Here is a 12,327-nt window from a genome sequence, read left to right on the forward strand (position 1 = left end):
ATTACATCAAAATAGAAACAAACAAAGGATACATTCACTGTCATAGTTGTGGTTTCACAGTGTATACAAATACCAAAACTCATCAAATTGTATACTTTAAACATATGTAGTCAATTATACCTCAAAAAAGATGAACAAAAAGGGATGGGGAAGCTTATAGGTAAAAAGAGTCTTAAGGGGCATAACAGACAAAAGTAAAATGTGGCTCTTGCTTGGATCTTGATTCAAACACATTTTTTTATTTGCCTGAGACAGAGTCTCCTCTCTTGCCCGGCTGGAGTGCAGTGGCGTGATCTCGGCTCACTGCAACCTCGACCTCCTGGGCTCAAGTGACTCTCTTACCTCAGCCTCCCTAGTAGCTGGGACCACAGGTGTGCGCCACCACACCAGGCTATTTTTTTTTTAATTTTTTGTACAGATGGGGTCTCCCTATGCTGCTCAGGCTGGTCTTGAACTCCTGAGCTCAAGCAGTCCTCCTGCCTCGACCTCCTAAAGTGCTGGGACTACAGGTGTGAGCCATCACGCCCAACCCAAACTATTAATAATTGTTTGCCAGGTGCAGTAGCTCATGCCTGTAATCCCATCACTTTGGGAGGCCGAGGCAGGTGGATCATGAGGTCAGGAGTTCGAGACCAGCCTGACCAAGATGGTGAAACCCCGTCTCTACTAAAAATACAAAAATTAGCTGGGCTTGGTGGTATGCGCCTGTAATCCCAGCTACTCAGGAGGCTGAGGCAGGAGGAACGCTTGCACCTGGGAGGCGGAGGTTGCAGTGAGCTGAGATTGCACCACTGCACTCCAGCCTGGGCAACAGAGAGAGACTCCACCTAAAAAAAAAAAAAAAGCCGGGCGCGGTGGCTCATGCCTGTAATCCCAGCACTTTGGGAGGCTGAGGCAGGCGGATCACTTGAGGTCGGGAGTTGGAGACCCGCCTGACCAACATGCAGAAACCCCGTCTCTACTAAAACTACAAAATTAGCTGGGCTTGGTGGTACATGCCTGTAATCCTAGCTACTCAGGAGGCTGAGGCAGGAGAATTGCTTGAACCCAGGAGACGGAAGTTGCGTTGAGCCGAGATCACGTCATTGCACCCAGCCTGGGCAACAAGAGTGAAACTCTGTCTCAAAAACAAAAACAAACAAACAAACAAAATTGTTTAAAAGACATTTTTTAAAATGTGGCTTAGCCATTCAATGATATTGAGGAATTACTGTGAATTTTATTAGGTGCTTTACTAATGGCATGGGATCATGTTTAAAAGATGTCTTTCTCAGATATGCAGACTGAGATATTTACAGGAGAAATGTTATCTGGGATTTGCTTTAAAATATTATTTGGGCCAGGTGTGGTGGCTCACACCTGTAATCCCAGCACTTTGGGAGGCCAAGGTGGGTGGATCACCTGAGGTCGGGAGTTCGAGACCAACCTGACCAACATGGAGAAACCCCGTCTCTACTAAAAATACAAAATTAGCCAGGCGTGGTGGTGCATGCCTGTAGTCCCAGCTACTGAGGAGGCTGAGGCAGGAGAATGGCTTGAATCCAAGAGGCTGAGGTTGTGGTGAGCCAATATTTTACCATTGCACTCCAGCCTGGACAACAAGAGGGAAACTCCGTCTCAAAAAAAAAAAAATATATATATATATATATATATATATAAAATTATAAAAATATATATAATTATAAAATACATATATAATTATAAAAAATAATTATATATATATATTAGGGCTGGAGTTCAAGACCAGGATGACCAACATGGTGAAACCCTGTCTCTACTAAAAATAGAATAATTAGCCAGGTGTGGTGGCGCATGCCTGTAATCCCAGCTACTTGGGAGGCTGAGGCAGGAGAATGGTTTGAACCCAGAAGGCAGAGGTTGCAGTGAGCCGAGATCACGCCATTGCACTCCAGCACTCCAGCCTGGGCAACAAGAGTGAAACTCCGTCTCAAAAAAAAAATATATATATATATATATGTATACATATATACACACACGTATATACACATATATATACACACACATATACACACACGCACACACACACACACATATATATATACAATTTGGGCGTGATGGCTCATGTTTGTAATCCCAGCACTTTGGGAGGCCGAGGCAGGTGGATTGTTTGAGCTCAGGAGTTTGAGACCAGCCTGGGCAACAAGATGAAACCCCGTCTCTACAAAAAATACAAAAATTAACCTGGTGTGGTGGCTCATGCCTGCCTTCTCAGCTACTTGGGAGGCTGAGGTGGGAGGATTGGCTTGAGCCCAGGAGGTAATGGCTGCAGTGAGCCGAGATTGGGCCACTGTACTCCAGCCGGGGTGACAGAGTTAGATCCTGTCTTGAAAACAAACAAACAAAAAATTCTGCAAAGACAAAAATAAAAATGCAAAGGTAGAAAGATGAAAGAAGATTTGGTACAATTACAAAGTTTACAAAAACTTTAAAAATTGCAAAAAACTACTGTTGGGGCTGGGTGATGAATACCTGTGGTTTCATTATACTATATGTAGTGTGTGTTACACTATTTTCTTTACTTTGTGTTTGAAATAAAACTGTTTTTTTTTTTTTTTGCAGACTGGAAGGGCGGCACCCCTATCAGTTAGCACCGTTTCAACTGGAGGCGGTATAGCCAGTTCCCGCCCCTCCATGCTGGCAGGCAGCCCAGCCCAGCAGAGGTGTCAGGAGCCTCTAGGAGCAGCAGGAAGGGAGCCTCCTCTACCCTACCTAGCCAGGAGCCTGATCAGGCTGTAATCCCTAGCAATTCCAGTTTCTCTGGGGATTCCTCCCCAGTGGGCTGGCGGTTGGACTCTTCTCAGCAGAGGTCTGGAGAGGGGCACCTCCCACCCCAGTCTGAACCCTATGACTGCACCCCTTGCCAGGAGATGAAAGGGACAAGACTGCCTGAAGGATTAATCTTTAGCCTCCAGGCAGGCCAGTGGCCAAAACACCCAGGAAGTGAAAGTCTGTCCTCTGCCATAAGGAAACCTGGAGTCTGTGATCCCATCATGCGGGGTCTGTTATCTGCCAGGTGACAGGGTCTCTTATCTATCTGCGGTGATCTGAAGGGCAAGGCCTCTGGCCAAACATTTCTTTTCCCCAGTGATGCCTGAAATTCCACTGTTAGCGCTGGATCTCAGCAAGATCTCAGAGAAAGCTCAACTCCTGGAGTTTGGGTTTTCCCCAGTTGAGATGTTAGGAAAGCAATGGACCTTATCACCTGCACGGACAGGTTTGTGTACAGTCTCAGGGGATTCAGGGACCCCACCAGAGCCCATCCACAGACACCAGGTTAAAAGCCCTGGACAGCATTTACAACTCCTTTGAAAGAAGAAAAGTCTTTCTCTAGGGCCCTCTTTAAAGTGCAAATGGCCCTGGGAGGTTCGAAATGACGAGCTGGACCTCATGAAAGAATTTTTTCCAGTAGATGCAAGAGATAACCTGAGGAGCTTTAGTGGCGGGGGTGGGGGAAGGAGAGCCTGGGGGAGGGGAGGCTCCAAGCAGCTCACAATTTTTCCCAGAACTGGGAAGGGAATGTATTGGGCCAAGAGGGCTAATCACTCACCTTTGCAGAGTGTTTACAAGAACCTTATGAATTAAGTGCTATCAACACTCCCATTTTACAGATGAGGAAACCAAGATGGTGGAGATAAAATGACTTATGCTTCTCAACTAATGGCAGAGCCAGAAGTGAATCCAGGCTGGAGTGAAGTGGCTCCTGTGCTCAAATGATCCTCCTACCTCAGCCTCCAGAGTAGCTGGGACTACAGGCATGCACTGCCATGCCCAGCTAATTCAAAATAATATTTGTTGGGGAGATGGGGTTTCACCATGTTGCCCAGACTGGTCTCAAACTCCTGGGCTCAAGTAATCTTCTCACCTCCCAACTAGCCTCCCAAAGTGCTGCGACTACAGTTGTGAGCCACCAGGCCTGCTGAGGTATCCCTGTTTGATACAAGAGAAAACAGAGGGCGGGCACAGTGGCTCACACCTGTAATCCCAGCACTTTGGGAGGCTGAGGTAGGTGGATCACTTGAGGTCAGGAGTTTGAGACCAGCCTGGCCAACATGGCGAAATCCCGTCTCTACTAAAATACAAAAATTAGCCAGGCGTGGTGACGTGTGTCTGTAATCTCAGCTACTCAGGAGGCTGAGGCACAAGAATCTCTTGAACCTGGGAGGCAGAGACTGCAGTGAGCCGAGATCGCGCCATTGCACTCCAGCCGGGGCAACAGAGCAAGACCTTGTCACTAAATAAATAAATAGGAAACAGAGAAGCAATTCAGTGTGTTGCGAAAGTCACACAGCACCTGTCTTCCACAAGGAGCCCCTCTGTGTTCCCGCCTCACCCTGGACACCTGATCTACTGTCTTTGGAGCTTGGAGAAGGACTTGCCGAGAAGTCTGAAGAATGCATCAGGCCTGACCTGACTTTGCTGCCCCTAATTGTTTTCTAAAATCCTTTTTATTGAATTATCAGAGTGTAATGGAAGAGTCGATGAGAGTCGCTGCAGAGTTACGAGGCCAAGGCTTGCTGGGTAGAAGAAAGTAAAGCCCTAAAGGCTCCCTGGGCCCAGCGATGGTATAAAATATGTATTTTTACATAACTGAGAGGAAAAAAATAAGCAGACAGTACAGCCCCATGGGGGAAACGCCTCTTTCTGTATTTCCATTATCTTGTTCAAGGCACGATCCTAGTGGGAAAGGAAATACCGGAGCCTTCTCCCTCTGAGCCTCCTGGTGGGTTAAGAGCAGAGGGAGCCAAAATACGACATCCAAAAGACCTGATTGGAAACTCATTAAAATTGAGGGGACAGGTTGTTGGGGGGGGCGGTGCTGAGCTGCCCAGAAATCGTCTGCATTTGAGAAATTACTTGATGGACTCAGAGGCACCTTTAGCTCTGGGTGAAATATTCCAAACATGGCTTTCCCCAGGAGGAAGCGAAATAGGGGGTGGGCCTTTTGAAAGAGTAACCCCTACTCCAAATATTTATTGAGCAGTTGCTATGATGAGCCAAGAACTCTGCTTAGTGATTGTTTTTGTATTAGCTCATGCCAATTCACTTATACAAAGGAGAACACTGACTTCCCGAAGGTCACAGGGCTAGTGAGTGGCTGACTCCACTTAATGCTGTGTAGTTCTAACCATGCTTGCAGGATAAAGGGAAAGGAGGTGCCCTTGTCGGGGTAGACAAGCCACCCAGACGTGGCTGGCCACAGGGAGTCAGACAGGGAAGTTGTCTAACCTAACATTTGCCTGTCTATTCTGTTTTGTCTTTTGATGGAGGACGGCGGGTGCTGGAGGGCCACTGGCCCAGGACCTGAGACCTTTCGCCCCTATTTATTCTATTTTTGATCCTAAAATTATTTCACTGGGGACAGAATTCTCTGGAGAAGGTGGTGGTGGCCATGGTGTGGCTGTGGCATTAAAAGCCCCACTCTGGGGGTCAGAAGATCCTGGGTTTTGGTCTTTGGCTTTGACATTGACCTGCCTATGTGACATTGAACAAGTTATTTGCAAATCATAGGTTTGGGTGAACTCTAAAGGTCTTTTCCAGGTCAACATCAAAAAACAGACTGAAAACTGCAGCTCCAGCTGGAAGACTGGGACCACATGAGATGAAGCTGATTGTTAAAAGAAAGGCCCTGGAATCAGAGAGGTTGGTTCCAGTCCTGCGCCACCTCTCATTGGCCTCAATCTCTCTAAGCTTCAGTTGCCCATCTATCATATGGGAATAATAATACAGCTCTTGGGTTGTTTTGAAATGAGCTTAAATGAGCTGGTCAGTGGCTGGGCACGGTGGCTCATGCCTGTAATCCCAGCACTTTGGGAGGCTGAGGCAGGTGGATCATCTGAGGACAGGAGTTCAAGACCAGCCTGGCCAACATGAAGAAACCCTGTCTCTACTAAAAATACAAAAATTAGCCAGTCGTGGTGGCGCATGCCTGTAATCCCAGCTACTCAGGAGGCTGATAGAGGAGAACCTCTTGAACCCAAGAGGCGAAGGTTGCAGTGAGCCAAGAACACACCATTGCACTCCAGTCTGGGCGACAGAGCAGGACTCCGTCTCAAAAAAAAAGAGCTGGTCAGTGTCAAATGCTTAGCACAGAGACTGGTACAGTAATCTTCAATGTCCAGCACCTATTGTTACTTTTTTTTTTTTTTTTTTTTTTTTTTTTTGAGACAGAGTCTTGCTCTGTCACCCAGGCTGGAGTACAGTGGCGCGATCTCGGCTCACTGCAAGCTCCACCTCCCAGGTTCATGCCATTCTCCTGCCTCAGCCTCCCGAGTAGCTGGGACTACAGGCGCCCACCACCACGCCTGGCTAATTTTTTGTATTTTTAGTAGAGACAGGGTTTCACTGTGTTAGCCAGGATGGTCTCAATCTCCTGACCTCGTGATCTGCCCGCCTCGGCCTCCCAAAGTGCTGGGATTACAGGCGTGAGCCACCATGCCTGGCCCTATTGTTACTATTTTTACCCCTCACTTCTGTACAGAGCATTTATGGCTCAAGAAACATTTGTCATTTTAATTATATGGGAGTCCCACAACAGCATAGGGAGACATTTCTGATCATTATTCCCATTAGGAGGGTGGAGAAACTGAGGCTTTGGGAGGTGGTCCTGACCTAGGGAATCAATTTGCTGACTCACTAACCCATGAAGCTCTACAGTTAAAAAAGACTAGATTATAAAATGAGAACTCAATAAAGGGGCTGAGGCAGGAGGATCGCCTGAGGTCAGAAATTTGAGATCAGCCTCGGCAACATAGTGAGATCCCCTCTCTAGAAAAATTTTTTTAAAAATTAGGCTGCTCGAGGCAGAGTGCAGTGGCTCACGCCTGTAATCCCAACACTTCAGGAGGCTGAAGAGGGTGGATCACCTGAGGTCAGGAGTTCCAGACCAGCCTGGCCAACATGGTGAAACCCCGTCTGTACTAAAAATACAAAATTAGCCGGTGTGGTGGCACACGCCTGTAGTCCCAGCTACTCAATAGGCTGAGACAGGAGAGTCTCTTGAACCCGGCAGGCAGAGGTTGCAGTGAGCTGAGATCGTGCCACTGCACTCCAGCCTGGGCAAGACAGAGCGAGACTCCGTCTCAAAAAATACAAAACAAACAAACAAACAAAAAATTAGGCTGCTAGCTCAGTGGCTCATGGCTCACACCTGTAATCCTAGCACTTTGGGAGGCCAAGGCAGGAGGATCGCTTCAGCCCAGGAGTTCGAGACCAGGCTGGGCAATACAGGGAGACACAGCGCCCCCACTGCCCCTGTCCGCCCCGACTCGTCTCTCTACAAAAAGACAAAAGAAAAAAAAAATTAGCCTGGCGTGGTGGTGTGCACCTGTACTCCCAGCTACTAGAGAGGCTGGGGCCAGAGGACCGCTTGAGCCCAGGAGTTCGAGGCTGCAGTGAGCTGTGATCGCACCACTGCACTCCAGCTTGGGTGAAAGAGTGAGACCCCATCTCCAAAACGAACAAACAAACAAAAAACCCCAAAAAACAAAAGAACTCAGCCAAGTGTAAAAGCCCTTTCTGATCCCAGGTCTTAGTGAGCCACGGGCGGGGCTGGGATTCGAACCCAGTGGAATCAGAACCGTACAGGTCCCATAACCCACCTAGACCCTAGCAACTGCAGACTAGAGGGTCACCGCATCTATGCGAGGCTGGGTGGGCGGGCCGTCAGCTCCGCCCTGGGGAGGGGTCCGCGCTGCTGATTGGCTGTGGCCGGCAGGTGAACCCTCAGCCAATCAGCGGTACGGGGGGCGGTGCCTCCGGGGCTCACCTGGCGGCAGCCGCGCACCCTCTCTCAGTGGCGTCGGAACTGCAAAGCACCTGTGAGCTTGCGGAAGTCAGTTCAGACTCCAGCCCGCTCCAGCCCGGCCCGACCCGACCGCACCCGGCGCCTGCCCTCTCTCGGCGTCCCCGGCCAGCCATGGGCCCTTGGAGCCGCAGCCTCTCAGCGCTGCTGCTGCTGCTGCAGGTACCTCGGATCCCCTGACTTGCGAGGGACGCATTCGGGCCGCAAGCTCCGCGCCCCAGCCCCGTGCCCCAGCCCTGCGCCCCTTCCTCTCCCGTCGTCACCGCTTCCCTTCTTCCAAGAAAGTTCGGGTCCTGAGGAGCGGAGCGGCCTGGAAGCCTCGCGCGCTCCGTACCCCCCAGTGATGGGAGTGGGGCGTGGGTGGTGAGGGGCGAGCGCGGCTTTCCTGCCCCCTCCAGCGCAGACCGAGGCGGGGGCGTCTGGCCGCGGAGTCCGCGGGGTGGGCTCGCGCGGGCGGTGGGGGCGTGAAGCGGGGTGTAGGGGGTGGGGTGTGGAGAAGGGGTGCCCCGGTGCAAGTCGAGGGGGAGCCAGGAGTCGTGGGGACGATCCTCGAGGGAAGGAGAGGGGCATTCGTAGAAATAAAGGCACCTGCCATGCCAAGAAATGTCGTAAATAGGAGTGAGGGTCCCGGGGATAAGAAAGTGGGGTCGGAGGAGGTGGGAGCGCCCCTCGCTCTGAGGAGTGGTGCATTCCCGGTCTAAGGAAAGTGGGGTCCTGGAGAATAAAGACATCTCCAATAAAATGAGAAAGGAGACTGAAAGGGAACGGTGGGCTAGGTCTCGAGGGGGTGACTCGGCGGCCCCCTCCCGGGAGTTCCTGGGGGCTCGGCGGCCGTAGGTTTCGGGGTGGGGGAGGGTGACGCCGCTGCCCGCCCGTCCCGGGGCTGCGGGCTGGGGTCCTCCCCCAATCCCGACGCCGGGAGCGAGGGAGGGGCGGCGCTGTTGGTTTCGGTGAGCAGGAGGGAACCCTCCGAGTCACCCGGTTCCATCTACCTTTCTCCCACCCCAGGTCTCCTCTTGGCTCTGCCAGGAGCCGGAGCCCTGCCACCCTGGCTTTGACGCCGAGAGCTACACGTTCACGGTGCCCCGGCTCCACCTGGAGAGAGGCCGCGTCCTGGGCAGAGGTGAGGGCGCGCTGCCGGTGTCCCTGGGCGGAGTAGGGAGGGGTTGGAAAGGGGCCGAGAAATTGCACTCCCACACCCCTGGGTTGCAGTGGGCAAGGTCCCTCCTTGGCTCAAACGACACCCCTTGGAATTTACGCAGATTTGGGGATCCAAACGTTTACGACTGAACATTGTGGAGGGGGTAACCCTGCCTGGTTGTTGACTATGTTATAAAGAAGAGGAGGTTGAGGGCACTTATTAGAAGCCTTCGTATTTCTCTTATTGCCCTCAGCACTGCAGAGACAGTCTCCCATTTCAGACCGCAAAAACCTGGTGGGTGGGAAGGCCTGGCAGGAGTATTCCCGTTTTACAGTTGAGCAAACCGAGGCTAAGAGAGTGACGTCCACTTGCTCAGGGTCAGCAGAGCAGATATCTGAACTGGGATCTGACTCCCAGGCCCCATTAAGCACCATCTCTGGGATGACTGAAGAGCAGCCCTCCCTTGGTTACTGGGCTGTGGCTTTTGTTTATAGATATAAAAGCTTTTTTTTTTTTTTTTTTTTTTTTTTTTTTAAAGACAGGGTCTTGCTCTGTTGCCCAAGCTGGAGTGCAGTGGCACAATCATAGCTTACTGCAGCCTCCATCCTCTGGGCTCAAGTGATCCTTCCCATCTCAGCCTCCCTAGTAGCTGCTTATCATGGGCATGTGCCACCACACCTGGATAATTTTAACTTTTTTTTAGGCTGGGCGCAGTGGCTAACGCCTGTAATCCCAGCACTTTGGGAGGCCGAGGTGGGCGGATCACAAGGTCAGGAGTTTGAGACCAGCCTGGCCAACATGGTGAAACCCCATCTCTACTAAATAAAAATATAAAAATTAGCCGGGCATGGTGGCGTGTGCCTGTAATCCTAGCTACTCAGGAGGCTGAGGCAGGAGAATTGCTTAAACCCAGGAGGCGGAGGTTGCAGTGAGCTGAGATAGTGCCACAGCACTCCAACCTGGGTGACAGAGCAAGACTCCGTCTCAAAAAATAAATAAAAAATAAATTTTTTTTAGAGACAGGAGTCTCTCCATGTTGCCCATGCTGGTGTTGAACTCTTGGGCTCAAAGGATCCTTCTGTCTCAGCCTCTCAAAGTGCTGGGATTGCAGGCCTGAGAGACTGTGCCTGGACCAAAACATCTTGATACAGGTACTGTTTCCCCCAAGGAATAATGATTTTTTTTTTTTTTTTTTTTTTTTTGAGATGGAGTTTTACTCTTGTTGCCCAGGCTGGAGTGTAATGGCGTGATCTCGGCTCACTGCCACCTCTGGCTCCCAGGTTCAAGTGATTCTCCTGCCTCAGCCTCCTGAGTAGCTGGGATTACAGGTGCCACCACCATGCCCAGCTAATTTTTTGTAGTTTTAGCAGAGAAGGGGTTTCACCATGTTGGCCAGGCTGGTCTGGAACTCCTGACCTCAGGTGACCCACCTGCCTCAATCTCCCAAAGTGCTGGGATTACAGGCATGAGCCAGCACGCCTGGCCAGGAATAATGATCTTTATTTTAAAAAAGCATGGTAGTTCTGACTCAGGATGAAAATGCATACACCCAATGTACTTCTAGGCCTTATCGTTGTGATAATCTAGAGTTTGCTTTGTTCCACTTGACTGTTGTCCAGGGAGCAAGGGAAGGGGCTAGTTTCTCTTCTGGTTTCACTGAATCCCAAGTGCTTCCTTTATATCAAACCACTTTCTCCTCTCTCATGATTTTACTTGATTGGGTATCACAATAAGAGGCATTTTTTTTTTTTAAGAGAAATCACCCACAATTCCCCTGAGGGAACACCTCCACTGTGTCATTCTTCCAGTCTTTGACCACATGAATCTTTAGCAATCATGCTGTTGTCTTTACATTTTTTTTTTTGAACTTTGGAAGTCGTTCGAAGTTTTTTACAGAGAAACTACAGCTCGACTGATGAAGTATATTTGCTCTGTGTGCTCTAGAGCTTTCTATTGGATCAGAAGTTATCTCTAACTCCTGGGCTCAAGTGATTCACCCGCCTTGGCCTCCCAGAGTGCTGGGGATTGGATATTTTGATGTCAGTGGGCATTGAGGAGTGGCTTCTCGGGGAAGGCAAACTTGATCCAGTCTTGGAGAGCAAGGCAGGGGCTAGAAACAAGCTTGTATCTGAGCATGCGTCTGGGGTGTCCCAGTGCTAAGGCTGGTGACTTTGTTTTCCTGCACCAAGATATTTGGTAGCACCAAGGGTGGGTTGGTCTGGTTTTTATTTCTCCCTTCTAAGCTCCTGTGTCTGACCAATAATATTATTACATATTAACACTAATATGTTAATAATTAATAGTGACACGTATTCAATTTTGCCTCAGACTCTGGGGCAAGTGCTTCACATTTTACCTCATTTAGTCTTCACTAGAACGTTAGGAGGGTGGGCACTGTTATTCTTTCTACTTTGCAAGTGAGGAAACTGAGGCATAAAGCAATTCTGTAATCTGAAGTATCCGCAGTTGGTCTTTTCTCTTCCTTTTTCTCCTTGTTTTTCACCTCAATAACCTGAAAAAACAAAAACAAAGAAAAAAGGTGTTTGGGGAATTAGTGTCCAACGTGAAGTAAGCTGAGAATGGAGGTGTTGATAGGGTGGGACCTCCGAGAGGGGGTGGTGATGATGGAGATGGGTCAGACCCGGGGGAGGTGGCGGGGGACCCTGGGGCTGGTGATTTAGTGGGAAGAGGCAGCCTTCACACAGAATCCGCAGGCCTCTGGTGTGGTTGGTTTCAGTTCCCTTTATGTTCACAGACCCCCACCCCCACACAACAGATTTCCTGACATTTAATATTTGTTTTGGCTTTTTTGGACTGTGGGGTCTCCTTGTACCAGTCCAATGTGGAATCGCCCCAGGATGGAAGTGCCCTTCTGGTAAAATCACACGTTCAATCTGAGGAACTGGCTTGTGATTTTAAAAGGCCGCTAGGACTTGGGATGTGGCCTGACTCTCTTTGGACAGTGCACGGAAGTGAAGGGATGGATGTAACATTGGCACCAGGTTTAGACATTGGCTTCATGGAGAATTTACTCCATGGGAATTTTGAAACTTGAAACCTGTCACTTTTTGTGCACAGGCAGCTGTAGGGTCTTAACTCAGGGGACTTTGGAGTGTTTGCTAGGGTCATTCCTCTGCCCCATGCTGTGGCTGACCCCATGATCTCAACCTTGTATTTATTCCATTGGTTTCTCTCCAGCTTCTAGAATGAAGACCTTTAAAAAAAAAAAAAAAGAAAAACCAAACTCAACTGTAATAAACCAGTTTTTGTTTTGAGACCGAGTTTTGCTCTTGCCGCCCAGCCTGGAGTGCAGAGGTGCGATCTTGTCTCACTGCAACCTCTGCCTCCTCAGTTCAAGCGATTC

General features: G+C 49.7%; 1 protein-coding gene across 1 annotated transcript in view; it reads left to right on the forward strand.

The window, feature by feature from the left end:
- Window positions 1–7,766: 7,766 nt before the first annotated feature.
- Window positions 7,767–12,327, forward strand: part of CDH1 (cadherin 1) — a 97,530-nt gene continuing 92,969 nt past the window's right edge. Inside the window, exons 1-2 of the mRNA XM_001168150.6 lie at window positions 7,767–7,984; window positions 8,831–8,945. Of these exons, the coding sequence (XP_001168150.1) occupies window positions 7,937–7,984; window positions 8,831–8,945 (163 nt within the window). The 5' untranslated portion in view covers window positions 7,767–7,936. The remainder of the gene's footprint in view (window positions 7,985–8,830; window positions 8,946–12,327) is intronic.

This window comes from Pan troglodytes, chromosome 18, assembly GCF_028858775.2.
Source record: "Pan troglodytes isolate AG18354 chromosome 18, NHGRI_mPanTro3-v2.0_pri, whole genome shotgun sequence".
Lineage (NCBI taxonomy): Eukaryota > Metazoa > Chordata > Mammalia > Primates > Hominidae > Pan > Pan troglodytes.